Below are 21,352 nucleotides of genomic sequence, written 5' to 3' on the forward strand. Positions count from 1 at the left end.
TCTCATTCTCTCTTTAGTTCTTCTCTCTGCTGTTCTGATGAAGCAAGCTGCCATGTTGTAAGTTTCCCTATGGAGAGGCACATGTCACAAAGAACTGAGGGTGGCCTTCTGCCAACAGCCAGCAAAGAAAGAACTCAGTTCAATGGACTGCAAGGAACCCACTCCTGCCAACAACCAGATGAGGAGCTTTGAAGTATATCCTTTCCCAGTCAAGCCTTTTGGGCCAATCAACCTGGCCAGTAGCTTGATTTTAGCTTGAGTCAGAGGACCCAGCTAAAGCACACTCAAAATCCTGACCCACAAAAACTGTGTGGTAGAAAATGCTTTTGTTTTAAGCCACTAAACTTTGGGATGATTTGTCATGTAGCAACATGATAACTGATACAGCTCCCCCACCCACACACAGACAAATCAGCAGAGGACAGATAATTGAGGTGTTTGAGCACAATCTCTGTCCAATCTGATATGCAGGTGTAGACACAGAGACAATGCTTAGGAAGCTAGACTTAAATATACAAACAAGAATATAAAAAATTTAATCAGAACTTCAGCAGCTTCATACCGTAGGGAAGACAGGATTCCCAGATTCCCAGACAGGGATTGTCTGATTCACAGAGCCTGGAGAAGTTATTTTTAAAATAAACAAATTAAAAAACAGTAACAATAAACCTTGGGGGCAGAGGGGTGAATCAGAATCCAAAGTTACCACTATACTATTTTAATGTCCAATTGTCAACAAAAAGAAATTACAAGTTATACAAAGAAACAGGAAAGTGTGAACATACTCAGAGAAACAGCTGTCAATAGAAACTGTCTGAGTGTTCCCAGATGTTGAATTGAAAGACTTTAAATACCTATTAAAATATGGTCAAAGAACTAAAGTAAACCATGTTTTAAATTTTAAATGGAAGCATGACAACAATGAATCAACAAAGAGAGATTCTAAATAAGAAGAAAGAAATTATTTTTTAAAAGGGGATATTCTGGGCTTGAACAGTACAATTGAAATGAATATTATACTAGAAAGGCTCAACATCAGATTATATATGGCAGAGGAAAGAAGACTGAACCTGAAGATAGACTGATAGAAATTATACAATCTGAAGAACAGAGAAAAGAATAATTGAAGAAAAATGAACAAAGCTTTAGAGACCAGAGGGACAATATTAAGCCTGCCAACAGATGTATAATGGGAGTCCAGAAATAGAGAAAAGGGCAGAAAAAAAAAAATGGAAAAAAAAAAAGGCCAACATCTTCCAGAATTTAATGTCTTTAAAGACATTAAATACATATCCAAAAAATTCAACAAATCTCAAGTGGGATAAATACAAAGATATTCACACCTAGACTCATCATAGCAAACATTTGAAAGACAAAAACAGAGAAAAATCTGCAAGAGAAAAATGACATATATGCAGGAGAGTAACAATATGATTAGCAGCTGACTTCCCACGTAAAACAATGAAAGGCAGAAGAGAATGAAATAACACATCAAAGTGCTGAAGAAAACGGTTAACCAAAAATTCTATTATCCAGCAAATTTTTCTTCAGAAATGAAGGCAAAAATAAAAACATTTCTACATACACAAAGACTAAAGAATTCATTGCTAAAATCCTGCAAATATATTGTAAAACAAATGAAGCCAGACACAAAAGACTACATGTGTATGATTTTATTTATATAAAACTCCAACAGGCAAAAGAAATCTATGAAATTAGAAGTCAGAGTAGTGCTTACCTTTGGAGGGAGGTAGTGAACTAGCAGGGGCCATAAGGGGGAATTTCTGGAGCATTAGTTATTTGTGATTCTGGCACACTTCTGCATATAGTTTCCATCAATAAAAGTTTACTAAAACAAAAAAGGAAGCTTGATCATGTCACTCCCTCCCCTATGTTTGATTCCCTTTATTGTTTCCCCTTTACTTCCCTTTCCTTCCCAGTCTCAGCAAACCTGTGACCTCCAAGGTGCTCTCTGGTCCGGCCTCTGCCCACCTCTCCCAAGGTGCTCTCTGGTCCTGCCTCTGCCCACCTCTCCAGCATCATTTCTCATTACCTAGAACTCTAGCCACCTTGACCTTCTGCTATTCCTCAAGTGTTCCCTGCTTCCATCCTGCCACAGGGCCTTTGCACATGCTTGTCCCCCTGGTCCAGAGCCCCGCTGAGACCAGCTTACCCTTTAACTCCAGCCACTCCCCAAGTGTGATCTACTCACTACCCACCCAAGTCCAGTTCTTTTGTTTTGTTTAGTTCTTAGAATTATATTCCTTTCCTTCAGAGCACTCATCTTCATTTGTCATTATGGATTCACAGGGTAATTATTTGACTGCTGTTTTGTCTTTCCCACTAGCCCATAAGTTTTAGAAGGTCTGACTATGTTTTTATCTTGTGTTGTATCTCCAGCACCATGCCTGGCACATAGTAGGCATCTGATAACTATCTGTTCAATGACTATAAAACTAATTAAGGCTCTACAAACCTTCATTCTAATTAGAGCACATTGTGGAAAGCCTACCAGACTAAGAAATTTTAGATTTTTTTTTATAAGCTACAAGGAGTCATTGAAGGTTTTTGAGAAGAGGAGATATGTAAGCTGAGCTTTGTTTTAATAAGATCTCTGTAGAAATGGAGGTGGAGAGCCCATAAAGGAGGCTGTGGCAGAGTCCAAGTGATGGACAGTGCCTAAAGAGGGACAGTGGCCATGAGGGAAACCAGTGTCTTGCTCCACTCTGACCCCCATGGACAGCCTGACAGTGACATCACAATCACCCTCTGGATCTCCTACCCTTGAAGGTTAACATCCCGGCTCTGGCCTAACGCTGCCCTTTATGTTCACATTTATGTTCACATCTAGGGGACAATACCCTACCATCTGAGTCATCCAGGCCAGCAACCAGAGGCAGAGGGTTCAACAAAGCAAGAACGTGCCACCTTTCCGCCCAAGGCATGACCAAGGCCCCATGATGACAGAGCAATCAGAGGACCTGAAGGATTCCCTGCCCACAGAGAGGAAACACGTGTGGAGGACGGCCGAGGAGAGGCGGATGTCAGACCTCGCGCGGGTGTTGGAGTGGCTGGAGCGGAGGCAGGGGAAGAAGAAGCAAGCTCTCCAGGTGTGTACTGTCAAAGAAAACCTGCAAGGAAGGCTTCACTCGAGACTACTGCGGTATGATGTGACGGGGTGAGGGGAGGGTTTGCAGCACGGGGGTGAGCCAGTAGAAAAGCACCGGAGGGCATGGGGGGAGATTGTCAATGATGTGATCAGGCCATCCTTGTTGGCTAATTATCCCTATGGAGTTAGCCTCTTACCCTCCCACAGAGACTGGGAGGTGGGAATGCTATCTTTCCTGATGATTGCCTTTCAAAGGGATGGCTCCCAAGCTCTGGAGAAAAACATTCCTGGATTATAAAGCTGGGCAAGAGGCTGGGAGAAGATCTACATCTCAAAGGGGCAGAGAAAGAATTTACAGGTGTAAATTGTCTAAAGGAATTGTTCTAGGAAAAGGGAGGTCAAGGTCCTAGAGTCAGGAAGAAACCTACCTAGTTTAGTCGAGGTGAAGGGACCTTAAAGCCATCTTGGTCATTGTTGGAGAAGGGCTGAGAGGCAATAGCTTCCAGTGTTTTGATGATCTCAGAACGGGTCGTCCCACTGTTCCCAGGCGCTTCCATCCACATGATGGTCGCAGGGTCAGAGGGCATTCTCCACCTCCACTATCCCCACTGGGACTCCTGCTAACATACCTCTTCCTTTCTATCCTGCATTAAAACTAGTTGTAACTGCCTGTCTTGGTCCATTTGGGCTGCTACAACCAAATACCATAGACCAGGTGGTTTAGAAACAACAGAAATTTCTTTCTTCCAGATCTAGAGGTTGGGAAGTCCCAGATCAAGGTGCCAGCAGATTTGGTGTCTGATGAAGGCCTGCTTCATGGTTCATAGGTGGCTGCCTCCTTGCTATATCCTGATAAAGAGGAAGAGTCAGGAGAGCTCTCAGGGGCCTCTGTTTTAAGGCCCTAGTCCCATTTATGAGGGCTCCACCCTCATGACATAACAACCTCCTGAAGTCCCCACCTCCTAATACCATCACATTAGGAGTTAGGATTTCAGCATAGGAATTTAGGGGGACACAACATTCAGTCTGTAGCACGACCCTTTCCTCTTTCTCCAGGAACTATGACAACCAATTTTGCCCCAGTTTCCCCCAGAGTTCCCCTCTGGGCCCATCATCTACAGAAAATTAAGCCATGTCCTTGGAAAGTGGTCTCCTCTGCAGAGGATGTCACCTAATCTTGACTCCCCTGGCTCCCAGAGAAAAAAGGGTGAAAATGGCATTACTAAGAACAATGATAACTTTTATTAAGCGTTTCCTGTGTGCCAGGCCCTGTGCTTACTGCAATTAGTTGTCTGGTCAACTGCTCCCAGCAAGGCTACAATTTGCTTGAGCTCACAGAGCTAGTGAGGGGCCGAGCCAGGGCTCAAACTCAGATTTATCCAGTTTCCAAGCTCGTGGGCTGTCAGGCCCACGCACCATCACCACCTCCCCTTCCCCTGCTTCACCCAGTTCAGCAGCCCCTGCATTTCAGGGGAGCTCCTGTTCTGGTTATGTGCTTACTTATCAATTATAGTCAGAGAGATCTGGAGTGCCAGTTCCATCAGATACGCATAAACCCATCTGACAAACATATTTTACTCTAAGGCGTTAGTGATTTACCTACCCTCCCCCTTCCCCCCATTTTTTGGGCCTCTCATTACTCATTCGCAGAAATCATATTCAGTTCTATGATGAATATGTTTGATCCCATCTCTTCAACTAAGATTATATTCCTTTTTTTAAAATTTTTATTGGAGTATAGTTGATTTACAATGTTGTATTATTTTCAGGAGTACAGCAAAGTGAATCAGTTATACATATACATATATCCACTCTTTTTTTTAGATTCTTTTCCCATATTGGCCATTACAGAGTACTAATTAGAGTTCCCTGTGCTATATAGCAAGTTCTTATTAGTTATCTATTTTATATACAGTAGCATGTATATGTCAATCCCAATCTTCCAATTTATCCCTCCCCCTCTTTATCCCCTGGTAACCATAAGTTTGTTTTCTACATCTGTGACTGTACTTCGTTTTTGTAAGTAAGTTCACTTGTAACATTTTTTTTAGATTCCACATATAAGCGATATCAAATGATATTTGTCTCATAAGATTATACTCGAATAATGTTTTCACAGCTTTACATTATATGTGGCTTTTATTGTAAATAATTTTGGACCCAGGGATGGAACAATTTAATTTGAAAATACAATTAAATCTTCAAGCATCATTACCCTTGCCAGAAGCATTTGTATTTTGAAAGAAGCTCCTGAGAGAGAGGGTGATGCTTCCGTGGCAGGTCTCGTATGGCAGGTGGCGGGGGACCCTTTAGTGAAGACGGTTGGAGGGGGGCTGTCTGCGGCCTCCTCTCCCTTCTCCTGGCAATCCAGGCTTTTCTCCACTTCAGCACGATTATGGAGCTACCCAGAGGGCTGTGCCCCTTGTGATTCATTTGCCATGCATGAAGACCCCTGAAGTTCAAAGTCTCAGCCACAGGGGCCACTGAGTCGTGGCTATTGCAGTTTCCTTGGGTCTGTGGTATCACCACATCCATTCCACTCAGCTTCCTCCAAAAATGGGGGCTGGTAGCTACTCAGGTGACTCTTGAGGAGAGGCTGAGGGTTGAGAGGAGAAGGTGGGAGGTGGGCCACCCCTGGGGGATCTGGCCTTAGTCTCTCTCTAATCACGCTGCAGCGTCAGCCCTGGCCCCAGCTTGCGCCCCTTCCCCCCACTAAGCCAAACAAAACCCCGAAGTTGAGTAGCACCCCGTCCTTTGATGGCCTGAAGCAGGACCTTGGACAGCTTCCTTCCACCCATCCAGATGGCTTATCAAAACCCTCCTTCCGCCCATACAGTGTTGCTGACATTCATGGAGGGCTTAGCACGTCTGTGCAGTGATTCATTTATTTCCCACTATAACCCTATGAAGTAGGTTCTGCTATCGTCCCCGTCCTCAGAGAGAGCCGTCCCTTGCCCAAGGTTGCCCAGCCACTCAGCCATAGAGCAGGATTGCAAGCCGGGCCGTCAGCCCTGGAGACCAGTCTCAGTCATCACCCCATGACCCCGACACCCCACGGCACACCCCAAGAGGAGACCTAGTTGATTCAGTTTCCCCACGATGCTCCAGCACCCCATGCCCACCCCTTAGAGATGGGCCTGGATGTGCCTCTGTGGGCCCCTCCCCCGATGGGCCCTGGTGCTCCCTAATGAACCTTACTCTTTCCCTGGGCGCTCCTGGCAGCTTTCAGGGCCGAGCACACGTGCCTCGAATGGACTTGCACGTGCCTGACCTTCCTTTCCCAGCAGGCAGACAGGAGCACCCAGGGAAATAGAAAGGCAGGAGGCATTGGGATCACAGCTCTGGGAGGACAAGATGGGGTGGGAGTGGGGCAAGGAGAGGAGGGGCTCTGGGCATAGGGAGCAACCCTGGCTGGGCTTGAAGGCTGGAGGTCGTGGTAGGGAAGTGGCAGCTAGAGAGGCCATTTGAGGGCCGGAAGGAATACCTACCAGGCTGGGGCATGGGGCCCTCACGTGGACGGTGATAGTGATGGATTTTGAGGTGGAGAGGGACAGCCAGACCTGGGGCTGGAAGGTCATCCTGGGGGCAGTGTGATATGGACACTGGGTGCGTCAGGAGGCAGAGGGGCTGCGAGGGGGAACAGGAGCGCCAGAGTGGGTGCGAAAGCTGGGTGGCACCTTCCCCTCTGCAGGGTGCAGGGCTGGTCTGTGCCCACTGGGCCAGCCACAGGGTTTTTCTCCCTGTTCTTTCAGAAGAACAAACCCAAGGTGGTGACACTCTCTACAGCACCTGTGAAGGAAGAAAAGAAAGCCAAAAATGTCCAGAAACAGCAGGGAGGGAACCACCAGGTGGCATTCTCTAAGCAGGTGACACAGCCCCACCACTGTCTCCACGTGGAGGAGGGGCACCCACTCTGCTCCTGCGCGGGATCGGCTACTTTTTTTTTAATTTAAAGCTCTAAAATTCATTCCTGCCCCACACTAGCACCCAAATGGATCACCTGCCCCCTCCACCCATCCAGCGCCCCCCCCCAACACTCTGCACACCCCCGTGGGCAGACTTGCACCCCTGTGGTAGAGTTCATTCTTCCCGGGTGCCACCTCCCTCCCCTAAATCACTCAGGAGTGCCACTGGAAAGAGGAGGCCGCCAGCAAAGGCTGTGGTTTCCAAGGTCCCTCAAGGCCTCCCTCTGAGCTATGGGGACAGAAGGGAGGCGTTGGTGAGCGGACACCAGTGTGCATTCCTGTCCCAGTGTTCCGGCACCCAGAGCAGGACTCTCCTTCGGCCCCCTCGCCTGCCTTTCAGCAAGCCCTGGCACTTGCTCATTTCGGGAATGAAGGAGGCGGAGCCAGATCCCTGTTCTCCCTCCTGTAATGTCTCTCCAGCTCCCCTCCCAGGCTTCAGGGCAAAGCTCCAAAAAGCGCGGGGAAGCCTCCGCCCTATACCGAAGGCTCTACAGAGCGGAAGCAAGGGGAAAACGCCTCAGCAGCATGACCCCGGGCAACTACCCCAAGGATGCACCTAGGAAATCTGGTAAGGGAAGTGCCTTGGTCCGGATGCCAGAACTGTCCTCATAACTGCCCTCCTATCAGAGGGACCAAAAGCCCACAGCATCCTTAGGGCAGCACCATCCACGTCGACCCAACCTCTGTGTATGCAGGAGCCCCACGTGACTGTTCGGGGAATCACAGCGCAAGGGGGTGTGGCCTGGACAGGAGGCGAGCGGATGTCAAGGCTCAGCTGGCACCAGGGTGTTCTATTCTCAGGAAGCCAGTATAATGGCCCCCAGGTTTCTGAAGCCATTTTGGTGACATCAACCTCATGTCCAAATGATCTAATTAGTTTAGATACTGTGACAATGTCAAGGTGCTACAGAAGGTACCACACCTGCTGGCTTGAAATCTGCCCAGTGATGCTTGCACCCAAGAAGAGGTGGGCTTGGGTTATGCCAGATACCTATTGCCAAGACTTCCTGAGTTCAAATCCCAGCCCCACCAATCGATAACAATTGTATATGAGATGTTATATAATCCCAAGCCACTCCAACTCTGGAGTCTAGTTTTCACATCCATAAAATGAAACATAACATGACCTGCCTCGCAGTATAGTTGTGGGTTGAGGCATGGAACATACTTAGCCTGATACAGAGTAGGTGCTCAATAAATGTTAGCAAATGGTTATTTCTAAGTAAACATTTTGCTAACGTTCTCTGGTGGGCTGTGTTGGAAAAACATGCATTTATTGTGCCTGGCCCCTTGGGATGGAGGCGTATGGTAAAAAAGAAATCTGGAAGGGATTCCAATTAGCCCAAAGGCAGAGGGGCAAGAGCCTTCAAGCAGGGGCTCGTTCTCCTGTACAAACTGCCCCCATTGTGCCCCAGAAAAGCTCTTTTTTTCTTTTTCATTGAAAAAGTCATTGTAACCAAACTGTAGTTACTTGCCTGTCAGAATTAAATATGATTGGCTCTAAATGCAAGGCAGAATCCTGGACTGAATCCTAAAATAGCTCTTCAGTGGAAAAATTGGTGAGACCCAAGAAAGTTCTGTAATGTGCCCATGTTAATTGCTTGTTCCCTGCTTATGTAAGATGTTAACATTAGGGGAAACTGAGTGAAGGGTGTATAGGAACTCTCTGTACCATCTTTGCAACTCTTCTGTAAATCTTAAAGTACTCCAAAATAAAAAGTTTATTTAAAAAGTAGAAAGAGATTGACTTATGCCCTATGGGAAGCCCCACACCTTCCCCAAGTTTCCCGTCACTTTCAGTGTCCTGGTCCTGCTGGGACCCTGAGCATCTGTAGGTCTCACTTCCAGTGGCTGTTTCCTTCTCCCTGCTCTCTGCCAACCCAAACACAGAACACATTTCCTTCATTTCTCCCCAAACCTTTCACATGAACCCTTTATGTATAAGCAGACTTTACTGAAGGTTTTGGGCAACAGAGGGAAATAATTACATCACAGACTTACACAGCAAACATATTAGAAGTCGATTATGATCCCCTCTTGTTCTTCAAAGTCCTTTGTCCCCTGCCACCAGGAGATTTCCCTGGCTACATTTCCTGCAGGGGTGGCCTCCAGATGTTTTCCTCAACCCCAAGACTAGGGCTAGAGTCAGACAAGCCAGGCACCCAAGTCACAAGATTTAAGGAGGTGCTCTCTCTCAGGTGCCAACCCTGCACTTTCATGAGCCTGAGAGCAAGCACCTCCTTAAATTTTGTCCCCTGGGTACCTCGTTTGTCTCATTCTAGTCCTGGTTCTGCCCAGCTCTCCCTCTTCTTCTCTCTTTCTTCTCCCCTCCACTCCATCCTCTGCCTTCCTTGCCCCGCACATTCCCATTGGCTTCTTACATCAAGGGATCACTTTGTTTCCTTTGTTTCACTGTCTCATTCCACACTCAATGTAATCTATCAAGATATTTTCCTAAACAAAGGCAGTTCCTTCCCTAAGAGAAACTCTCATGCAAGTCGATTCATTTTTTTCATTTCACTGCACAAGGATGCCAGCAGGGCAGGCTGACTCACCAGCTATTTGGTCTTCTGCAGTTCCCCCTGCATCTGCCCAGCCCTGTCCCGCACAAAACCACCCTGTTGGAGAGCAGTCTTCCCTCTCCTAATGTAATACAACCAATGGCCACTGGGGGTCAGCAGGTGCTCATGCCCCTCAAGTGCAGCAGCTGTTCAGAGGCATCCAGGAACCACCTGGGCATGCAGGTGTGGCACCCAGGACTGAGTCAGGGCTGAGCCTGGGCACAGCAAGGGGAACTTACTGTGAAGGCTGTCAGGAAGCCTGAAATGAGTGAGCAGGATCTGGTTTGGGAGTGAAGATCAAGACAAAGCAGCCTCTAGGAAGGGCATAGAGGCAGTTAAGGGCTAAAGCAGGAGTCTAAGAGGGGGTAAGTGTAGATCAAGGAAAAGTATTATAGACCAGAACATCTGTTTCTAACCTCCCCCAGCCCCACTCAGCACCCAAATCATTAGCGTCATTTTCAAGAACCAGATCCCCTGTGTGTCCCACGTTCCCTGTCGGAAGAGTAAGCTCTTTCCACTCTCCATGTCGTGGTTCTGTGTTGACCCGGTGGGCATGACCATCAAACATTCCCCACCACCTTCGGGACTGGAATGTGACAACTCAGCCCGTGCAATCACAACCACTCCTGCTCTTCTGTGTTTTCGGTGTTGTGATGGCCACAAAATCAGAATCTGCAAAACATTGTGAGTGTTCTGAATGAATGATATTAACTGTCCCTGGCTCCAGAACACCGAAGCAAATAGAAGCAACAGTGACAACACCCATGTGGAATACTTTCGCTTTTCAGAGCAGACTGCTTCGCCTTTGTCACCTCACCTAATTCTCACCAAAACTCCCACTCACTGCTGAAATGCCCCTGTCCCTCCACTGATTACCATTCGGCACATTCAGGATGCAACAGCCTGCTGCCCCTCCCTTCTCCTCCATTGCCTCTCCTCCCTTGAATTCCCTGAGCACACTTTCTTCTACTTTCTTTCCTCTTTCACCACCCTCTCCTGGTCCCCTCTGAGGGCTCACCCATAAATGCTGACTGCTTGGCCGCCTCCCAGCACAGCCTCTAGGTCAGCCCAACCCAGACCCAAGGCAGCAAGAGATCCATATGGCTAAGCCAAAGCTGCGGTCTTGGGTCACCTCACTTCTGTGAAAAAAGGGTGCAAAATATTCCCATTTGGTGGGCTTCTTTCCCTTGCTTCATCTGATTTCCATAAGGCTTCTCTGACCCACACATAATTTCCACTTAAATTTATTAACCTCATATATTTCTAACTTGCTACTAACCAACCTTCCCTTCTTTCCCCCTTCCCAGACCTAAATTTCCCCCTCTGAATTCCCCACTGATCAGTACTGCCATTCTCATCCCATTATACAAGTTTCCTTGCTGATTCTATCCAAAGGAGTGGCTTTAACCACTGTCTAGGGAATTCCAAATCCAAATCTCCAGACAGCCTTCTCTCCTGAGTTCCATCTACATGCCCGCTCCCAGTGTTAGCGTGGATGTTTCTCAGGCTCTGCAAACCCCCATGCCTCCCCTTCACAGGGGCCATCGCATGGGCTAGCACTGGCCCAGCACAGTGGCCCAAGTCAGAAGTTGTCTCCCTCCACAACCCTTTATGACCCGTTACTGGGTCCTGGAGATTGTACCTCCTTCATAGCTTTTATCTCTTTTACTTCCTCTCCACTTTAACTACTATTATTTTAGTTTAACCCCGATCCTGTTCCACCCTAAGAACCTCCAATAGCTTTCCTCCTCTATGGCTACCAAATTGGCCTTTCTAATTTATTTGGGTCTTTATGTTTAAAGGGAGTTTCTTAGAGGCAGCAGATGATTGGGCCTTGCATTATTTTCAATCCAGTCTGACAATTTCAATCTTCCCATTGGGATTGGGGTATTTAGACCATTTACACTGAATGTAATCATTGATATGGTTGAGTTGGGTTTTTTTTTTTTTAATTAATTATTTATTTATTTATTTATTTTGATTGTGTTGGGTCTTCGTTTCTGTGCGAGGGCTTTCTCCAGTTGCAGCAAGCGGGGGCCACTCTTCATCGCGGTGCGCAGGCCTCTCACTAGCGCGGCCGCTCTTGTTGCGGAGCACAGGCACCAGATGCGCAGGCTCAGTAGTTGTGGCTCACGGCCCCAGTTGCTCCGTGGCATATGGGATCTTCCCAGACCAGGGCTCGAATCCGTGTCCCCTGCGTTGGCAGGCAGATTCTCAACCACTGCGCCACCAGGGAAACCCCACCATGTTGGTATTTGTTTCTAATTTATTCCATCTATTCTTTGCCCTCCCCTTCCTGTTTTTCTGCCTTCTTTTGGGCTGAGTAGTTTTTGTGATTCCATTTTATCTTCTTTGTTGGCTTGTGAACTATAACTCTTTGTTGTGCTATCTTAGTAGTTGCTTTAGGGTTGACAGGATTCATCTTCGACATATCACAGCCTACCTTCACCTCATAGTCTGTATCACTCACGTAGAACATAAGGAGCTTACAAGAGTATACTTCCATTTCTCCTCTCCCAACCCTCAGGCTATTATTGCCATTCATTGTATTTCTCCATAAGTTATTATAAACCGCACTATACACTGTTATTACTCTTGCTTTAAGCAAGTATCTTTTAGAGAGACTTCAATATTTATCCATAGTTAACATTTCTAGTGCTCTTCATTGCTTTACATAGGTCCAGCTTTCTGCCTGGAGTCATTTCCTTCTGCCTAAAGGTCTTCCTTCAACAATTCTTATGGTGTGGGCTTGTTGGTGACAAATTCCTTCAGCTTTTATACATCTGAAAAGGTCTTTATTTCACTTTTGTTTCTGAAAGGTACTTTTGCTGAGTGTAGAATTCTAGACTGCCAAGCTTCTTTCTTCAATGGTTTAAAATTTTGCTCTGCCTTCTAGCTTGCATTGTCACCAGTGAGAAGTTGGCTGTCATCTTTATTTATGTGTTCCCTGTAATGTATCTTTTTCCTCTGACTTCTTTGGAAGTTTTCAAGCATCTTGATTATGATGTGTCTTGATGTCGTTTGCTTCATGTTTCTTGTGTTTGTGTCTGGGGTTTGTTGAGATTCTTGGTTTATAGTTTCCATCATATTTGGAAAATTTTGGACCATTATTTCTTCAAATATATTTTCACTCCTCCACTCTCCTTCTCTCCTTCAGGCACCACAATTACACGTATTTGAAGTTCTGCAACTCAGTAGGGTTTTTTCCCAGTCTTTTCTCTCTTTGTTTCATTTTGTATAGTGTTTGTCGCTATGTCTTCAAATTCACTAATTTTTCCTTCTACAATACCTAATCTGCTATTAATCCCACCCAATGTATTTTTCATACTAGACATTGTAGTTTTCATGTCTAGAATTTCAATTTGGGTCATTTTCAATCTTCTGTGTCTCACCTTAGCATGCTCAAGCTTTGTTGAACATACAGAGCTATACAGTTATAATAGCTGTTTTAGTGGTCTTGTCTACCAATTCTATCTGTGTAGTTTCCTCTCCTGCATAACTAATATTCAGCTGAGAGAAGCTTTTGCAGATCTCTACAGCTCTCCATGCAGTTTTCTCCTGTTACTCTGCCCTGTGAATTCTAGCTTCCTTGGCCCATTTAAATTGTCTATTCTCTCTCCCCAACTCAGGGAAACTGCTAGATACTATCTAGGTTTTCCCCTCCCTGTGCTGCAACCTGGAAACATCTCCCAGCTCTCAGCTGGGGCTCCCATGGGACTCACCTCTTCCTTTTCTCAAGGGCCACTGCCCTGAGTTACCTGCTGTCCAATGTCTGAAAAAGGCTGTCTCATGTATCAGGCCCCACTTTATAGCTGCTTAAGTTGGAAGGATAAATCCAGTCCCTGTTACCCTATCTTGGCTGAAAGCAGAAGTCTCACATTGGCTTTTCCAAAGCACAAACCTAATTGAGTACAATGACAAGTCATTGAAAAATTTTAGGAGGGAAGCTACCAAGTTAGATTTGAATTTTTAAAAGGTGACTCTGGCTAAGGGCCACTAAAAGATGCTGGGAAAACACTGGGAACACATTTCCAAAGTAAACCTTGACAAAGTCTGAGCATCTAGACTAAGAAAATGGAACTCATTTGGCTTTCTCTCCTTGCCCACTATGCTCAGAGCATTCTGTCCATGCCAGGCAAGGGTGCATTCCTAATGCAGAGAGTTGGAGGGCAGTTACCAACTCTGTCTCTATGAGTACAGAGTGATCCCTGGAGTCCCAAACATAGCTCAGCAGAAATCTAACTTATCTGTTCAGCCATGGACTCAGGAACATGGGACATTTGGTCCAAGAGGGTAGCCAGGACAGGCTCCCAGAAAAAGGCACTGATAACCTGGGTTCACATTTTCCTGGATCCACCACTGTCTATGGCATCTTGGGCACATGACTTAATCTCTCCAATCCTCCACTTTCCCATTTGTTCAATGGATGTGACATGGTTGTGAGATTGTAGTTGCCCCCCTCCCTAGAAAGGCTTTAGAACACTGCCTGGCACATAAGTTATGCAATAAATGTTAGCTAATATGTAAAATTATCATTGCCTTTTCTATTACTACTCTTCTTTCCTACATGAGACCTACCTTGACCCAGAAGAGGATCAGATGTCTCAGGAAAGGCTATGGCCCTTTCTCCAAGGGATTTCTATTTGTGTCAATGAAGATGTGTAGCTCAGGATTCTCCTGGAACATAGGACCAATTTCCACCATGCACAAACAGACTGCTAACACCACCTGACCCTATCACTCTATTAGGGGCCAGCTGTCAGTTTAGAGAGCCATACTGGACATAAAGTTTCCAGTTCAGCCACTGACTCATTATGAGACATTGGGCAAGTCAAAGCTTCTCTCCAGGCCACTGTCCCTCCCTTTATGTAATGGTAGAAGGTCCAGACTCCCCCAGACATATCCTGGTAAAATTCCTGGATTTTATTTATGAAATCTTGCAAGCTTACAGGAAGAATAACTTACTTACAAAGGAAAAAGAGTCAGATTAGCATCAATCTAGAAGTGAAATGAACACCTATAGACTACTGAGAACAAAGATTTATAATCTCATAATCCTATCCTCAGCCCGTATATAAGTTTCCATTGGGGTGAATGAATGATATTTGCAAATTCAGAAATATTTAGGGACTTTCTCAGCCATTTATCCATTCATCTATAGAAAATGCCCTGGAAGAGAGCAGAGGCACCAAATTAGGAAATAACTGGTTTAAAAATCAAAATCTAGATACACACTTAAAATCATGTGATATAGAAAGAATGAAAAAAAGATAGGCAAAGAGATAACAAGAAATGCAAACATATGAGGTGGATTTAAGGCTAAAAGAAACAACAGGGTAAAAGAGGGATATTTTAAAATGTTAAAGAGAACAAATAATAACAATAAACCTACACACAACAAAAAAAGTAGTTAAATAAACATTTAGAAATGCAAAGAGAATCTGTCAAAACTAAAGTTATAGTAGGAGACTGCAAAATACCTCTTTCAGAACCCAATAGACAGATCAAAGAGACAATTACAATAAGTGCCTAGAAGAATCTAACAATGTAATTAATAAACCATAACTTTATATATAGTTGAATAGAGAACACACATTTTTATATGGCCAAAGAATATTTCTAAAAATCATCTGCATATTCATCAAAAGAAAACATTAACATTCAAAATAGTAAAGATTTTAGGGCCACCTACAGTATCCTAAAGCAATAATTAGAAATAAAATTAAAATTAAAAGATAATCTCAACAGAAATTAAGAAACACTCCTAAAATACCATTATTTCAAAGAAAAAAACTATTGAAAATAAGTCTGTTTCATACCAAAATCCATGGGATGAAGGCAAAATCTATGCCCAGAAGAAAATTTACAGCAAAAACTAAAAGTAATCGTTCTTGTCTGTATAAAACAAACAAAAAAATTAACACTTTTATTAATTTAATGATATAGAAGAAATAATTAATACGAAAAAGAGAGGATTAATACATTAAATACCAGCTAAGATTAATGAAATACAAGATTAAAAATAGTTAAAAGCATAAATCCAAAGCTAACTTTTTAAAAAACCAAGTGACAAATAGCATGAAGTTATCATGAGCCTTGTCAAAAGAAGAGTCAAAAATATACAAGATTTTATATGAGAAAGGATGCATAAGCAAAGATAAGAAATACATTAAATGAATTATAATAGAATACTATATGCACATCTACACAATACACTTGAAAATCCAGCATAAATGAATAATTTCCTATCAGACTATAAATTATCAAAATGGACATAATAAAGAGTAGAAAAGTTGAATAGAGCAATTTCTGAGGTAAAAATTGAAAGATGGTAGACATTTTCCCACTAAAAAAGACACCAGGACAAATGATTTCACACCAAGTTCTACCTAACATTTAAAAAGCAAATAATCCCAATGTTACTTCAACTATTGCAGGCCATATAAAATATAGACATTTGTGCATTAATTTCACAAGCCATCATAACCTTAAACTTAAAAGATTAGGCAAAAAAGCAGGCCAATCTCACAATAATAGATGATTTTTAAATGATTTTAAAAATTTTAGCAAATAGGCTTAATGTATGAAAATATAGCAAATATATCCATGTATGAAATGAATAATAAACCGTGACCAGGTGGGATTTATTATAGCAGGTTACGAATGGTTAGGTTAATCAATATCAAGATATCTAATAACATAATTTATTACATCAATAAATTAAAGGAAAACCATATGATCAGTAGATGATAGAAAAGCAATAAATAGAATCAAGCAATTATTACTAATAAAAACTCTGTGTAAACCAAGAGTAGAGCTGCTAAATGTTATAAAACATATTCCAAAAATAGTGGCATATATCATTCTAAATGATGAAATGCTGAATCACTTTAATTAAAATCAGGAACAAAATGAGGCATGACTGCTATCATCATTATTGACATTGTTTTGGAGGGTCTGCCAAATGCAACATGTCAAGAAGAGTACATCATTTTTATAAATATTAGGAGGAATATATTTTCATTTTTCTCCTGATATGATTGCCTTTCTGCAAAACTCAAGAAATTCTAGTCAAAAAATAATAAGATCTGGTATGGTTGTTGGTGTACTAGAAAAAAAATTTTTAAACAGTAGTCTTTTCTCTATAGTAGTCACGCCAGTTAGAAATAGAAATGAAAAGAAAATATTCCACTCGCACAAGTAAAAATCTGTAAAATACAGAGAAGTATGTTTAACTAGAAAATAATTAAGCTCCAAGTCTCCAAGCTCTAGTCCCAACAGTATTTCACTCACTACAAACACCATATTTGGGTAACATCAGACCCTCATTATTTCATTTCATATATGTGTGTCTTTGTGCACGCTGTTCCTCCTGCCCGCCCATGCTGTTCCTCCCTTTTTCATCTGACACACTATTTGTCCTTTAAAAATCCAGCTCAAAGTTGATCTCCTCTGATACCTTCCCCTAAACCCCCTTTAGGCTAACGTTCACTTTAGGTGAATTTTCTCTGGGGAGGGAGAGAAGATTGAGAGAAGGAAATGAATGAAAGGAGAGAAAGGGAATGAGTTGAGGAGATGAGGGGAAAGGACGGAGAAAAAGATGAATGGGGATTAAACGAATGTTAAGAAGGAGAACCTGCCAAAGCCTTGAAAAGACCTCATGTCTCAGTGATGTCTGAAGCCCTTGCAGCCTTCCAGGCCTATCCCCTTCCTATCCACCCTACTTCTCACCCCTACCAGGATCTAACTCCCTGGTGACATCTGTCCAATTTCAGACTTAGACATCAAGGATGAAATCACCCAAGAGTCCACTCAGCGCTTAACGCCATACCATCGACAAAGCATCATAGAACCCATGCTACAGGATGCTATCTTTGTCCCACGGAAGTCGACCCTCTTGCGAGACTGGGTTGGCAAGATGCCCGACGCTTCCTTTGAGCGGAAGCTGAAGAGCCTCATGGAGAAGGGCAACGAGCCCAAGATGGAGATGGTGAGGATGCTGAAGCCGGAGGAGGTGCTGAGCTGCCGGTGAGCGGTCCTGTGCAGGTGGGGCTGGGCGCGTTCTGCAAGACCAGGCTTTGCTCACGACTGCCTGTGGTTCATACACCTGGGCCGAGCCCAGAGCAAGGGAGGGTGGCTGCAGCATGTCCGGGCTCTGTCTCCGAGTCCAGAGGGCTGCTCCAGGGCTGAAGCTGTTGGGTTTCTGAGCAGAGAATCATCTCCTGAATGGACACAACATTTAGGCGCTGCCATTTTGATGGCACGCCTTTGGACACATACACAACCTTTCCAGAATTTCTTTTTGTTTCACAAAAGAAACCATGAATATTATTCACAACGGAAAGAATAAGTTGTTTGTGGCCTCGTTTTAACAGGAAACTCCCCCAAGATCCTTTACACGATGGTGTTGAATTGCTGGTGACAGTAGCCGCCATTCCCAGGGCTACCTGCTGTATGTTTGGGGTTTTAGACTCCAAAGGGACCATGAACAAAGTATGAAACCATTTGGTATTTACTGCTCTTACCAAGGGGTCTCACTTCGTGCTTGTTCTTTGTCATACTTATCAAGACCCACTGGTTTTCAGCAACACCAAACAGCTTGGTTTCTGCCCCCAAATCCAAGCATCCCTCCCCAGCCCAATGTTATTCTTTACTGTAAAGATGTAACTGACAACACTCAGAAACTTTGGCAAAGGAGGAAATAGGACAAGAGACTAAGGTAGTCATCCTTGTAGAGTTCACAGCAGTGAACTCACCTGTAGGTTTCAGACGGCCTCAGATGCCTGGCATCCGAGGGCCCCACCACACAGGCCTGCTCTGCTGGCTGACTGGCTAGGGGATGGAGGGATGGAATGGCTAACTGGCTGAAAGACGAACAGGCAGTCTCCTCGACTAGAGGGGGCTTCTGGCTCACGCCACCTCCACAGCTGGATGACTTTGGCTATGGGTTTCAAATTGATAAAGTGGTTTTAATTGATTCCAGCCAAAGACAGCCTACCTGGGTTCCATGGTGGGGAGAAAAGAGGCTTGGACAGGGTAGGGGGAGAGAATATTTGGAGAGATGACAATTAACAAGCCATTAGAAAAACATCCAAGAAAAGGATGAAATTGTCCTTTGCAATCTTAGTGAGCGTCCACAGGTAGATATGTGTGAGATTGCCCCCTGGGGCTGGGCTGGTCAGGGAAGGGTGGGGCTGACCGGAGCCATCAGGGAAAGGTAGTACAGGTATAGCGACTGGTGAGTGGGGTCTGAGCTGGCTGTAAGAACAGGGAAGCTCTGGGCAGATCTTGAAAGAGAAGGGCAGTTCCCTGGTGGCCTACTGGTTAGGATTTCAGGCTTTCACTGCCAAGGGCCTGGGTTCATTCAACCCCTGGTTGGGGAACTAAGATCCTGCGGGGCCACAGGTATGGCCAAAAAAAAAAGAAAAAAAAAAAAAAGAAAGAGAAGGGAGACCATTCCCAATGGGTAGAAAAGCCAGGTTCTATCAATATGCAGCTCCTCCCCCACCATCTGTAGCAAATTAACCAACCAGAATGCAGCCTGAATCGGGGGCCTCCCTCCTTATACTAAAGCTGGGAGCAAGGTCAAAGTTGATGGTGGAATAAGGGATATGATGGCAGAGATACTGTCTAAATCACATAGATGGCATCAGTCCTATTCTTCAGTCAAGTCAGAATGGTGGGGCTTTAGCTAATATTTTAAATCAGTGTTTTAATTTTAATTTTTTAATTGAAAATTTTAATTGTTTGAATACTATTAAAAATACTCACCTCTGTTCCAACAATTTTCTCAGCCTTTATTTCCACTGTCCTGGATTTCCCCCTGCCCTTGGCCTCACTCAGATCATACACACATGGCAGTGAAGAGAGAAAACACCTAACAATTTGCATCCTGGTTTTTTCTCCCCATTTGGCAATAACGTCACAGCCATATTGCATCTTCTTCTTCCTAATGACATTTTAACACTAGCAGAAGAGTCCTTGAAATGGATATTCCATTTTTTGCTTGACCATTCCTCTGTTGATGGAATTTCCTATTTTCCTATTGTTGATAACCCCAAAATAAACATTTTTTTTTATGTAGCTTTTCTTTCCATTGAATTCTCTTCTTGGGATAAGTTGAGGACCTGAGTGGAATTACTGAGTCAAAAATAATAAACCTGGTTTTGTGGGGGGTGGGGCAGGAGGTGCTTGGCATATATGTTGCCAAATTGATTTCCAAAAGAGTTATACCAATAAAAACTCCCACCAAGTCTGTGGGGTGTCCCAGTCTTTTATGAGACCTCTGTCCGCTGCAGAAATGTCTGGAAGGACAGTCCCTTACAGAGGTCCCACACTGACACTGTTTAAGCTCTTTTCAATGAAGTTTGCAGCTGCAGTTACTCCACCCTCAACTGACCTCTTTGGCCTTGTCTCGCACAGATACCTGAGGCTGTCCAAGAACAACATTCGAACTTTGCTCAAGCTGTGCAAGGATGCAGGAATGAACGTGGACATCCACCCCCATGTGGTCGAAGGAGAGATAGATGCGAAAAAGGTGTTCAACCAAAACATCAGTGTAGCCCTCTAAATAGCTCCTCTCCCTGGCCACCTCAAGCCCCCTCTGCTGTTGGACCCTCGGCCACCAGATGCCACCCTCTGGCACACCACACCTGGCTCTTCAGACCTGGGGCGTCCCCTTTTGACAGTAGCGATCATGAAACAAGGCTAGACTGCTTGGATCATTGCACTGACGTAGTGTTTTGTCCTCGTCATCCAAGTCAGAACCAACGCAGGAGAAACTATAGGTTTCCTCCCCACTCCCCAAAGAACACTCCTTGGAAAAGCCTTCTTAGAAAGGAAGTCTTAGAAGAAGTGAGAAATGGGAGCCCAGAGTCTCCAGAGGGATTTCAGGAGGGACAAAGTATTGAGGGGCTGCTGGGGACACATACACCCCAGGTCTTGCCCAACCATCCCCGCTACCTCCTGTGGTGGACACGGCCCTGCGGGGAGCTGGCCCTCTTGTGTGCAGGGTGGGGAGCTGATCAGGAGAGCAGGAGGGGGAGGACGCTGTCAACTCAGGTACACAAGGATTACTCAGAGAAGTCACAGAGCAAGGAACTGGCTCAGAGTCACGCAGGCGAGAAGCGGCAGGGCTGGGATGGGAAGAGTGTCCTCACCTTAGTCTCCCGTTCTTGCCTGACGGAGCTTCTGGCAAATCCTGCCCGACAGGTCAGAGATGCTGCCTTCCTCTCATGCAGCAACTGCCAAAGGAGGTCCCTGTAAGCACTGCAAGTAAGTTCAAATCCCAACTGCCCCACTTACTAGCTGTGTGACTTTTGGCAAGTTACCTTCCTTCTCTGTGCCTTTGTTTCCTCATCTGTAAAATGGGGCTAATGATGGAACCTGCTGAGCAGGGATGCTGAGAAGAGGAAACGAGAGCTTCCACGTGAAGCATGAAGCACAGACATTGACACACAAGAGCTCGATGAACATGTGGGCTGTTTCCCTAGTTCCTGGGGTGGACGAGGAGCAGATTTCCCAGCCCCGGCTTCCCCAGGAGGGGTCCTCAAAACTGGGCCTATCGACGTTGAGTCAAGCCCTGTTGAAAAGCTGCTGATTCCAAACCCATGCCCTTCGTGGTAAGTCCAAAAATTAAATGGTCCCTGAGCCCTCAGGGGCTAGTGAACACCCCCAGGGGATAAGGTGTAGCCGCTGGTCCAGCTGGGCCCCGCTAA

General features: G+C 44.8%; 1 protein-coding gene across 1 annotated transcript; it reads left to right on the forward strand.

The window, feature by feature from the left end:
- Positions 1-2,960: 2,960 nt before the first annotated feature.
- On the forward strand, positions 2,961-20,205 carry C19H16orf78 (chromosome 19 C16orf78 homolog). The gene is made up of 5 exons (XM_059903585.1): positions 2,961-3,110; positions 6,862-6,975; positions 7,507-7,642; positions 17,411-17,663; positions 20,058-20,205. Exons 1-5 carry the CDS (start codon positions 2,961-2,963, stop codon positions 20,203-20,205), a joined length of 801 nt encoding a protein of 266 aa, XP_059759568.1.
- Positions 20,206-21,352: the final 1,147 nt, after the last annotated feature.

Source organism: Balaenoptera ricei, chromosome 19 (genome assembly GCF_028023285.1).
Source record: "Balaenoptera ricei isolate mBalRic1 chromosome 19, mBalRic1.hap2, whole genome shotgun sequence".
NCBI classification, from domain to species: Eukaryota; Metazoa; Chordata; class Mammalia; order Artiodactyla; family Balaenopteridae; genus Balaenoptera; species Balaenoptera ricei.

Coding starts and splice junctions, on each gene's coding strand:
- C19H16orf78 (XM_059903585.1), top strand. CDS start 2,961: ATGACAGAGCAATCAGAGGACCTGAAGGATTCCCTGCCCACAGAGAGG. Junction 7,643..17,410: donor GGATGCACCTAGGAAATCTG/GTAAGGGAAGTG, acceptor GTCCAATTTCAG/ACTTAGACATCAAGGATGAA. Junction 17,664..20,057: donor GAGGAGGTGCTGAGCTGCCG/GTGAGCGGTCCT, acceptor TGTCTCGCACAG/ATACCTGAGGCTGTCCAAGA.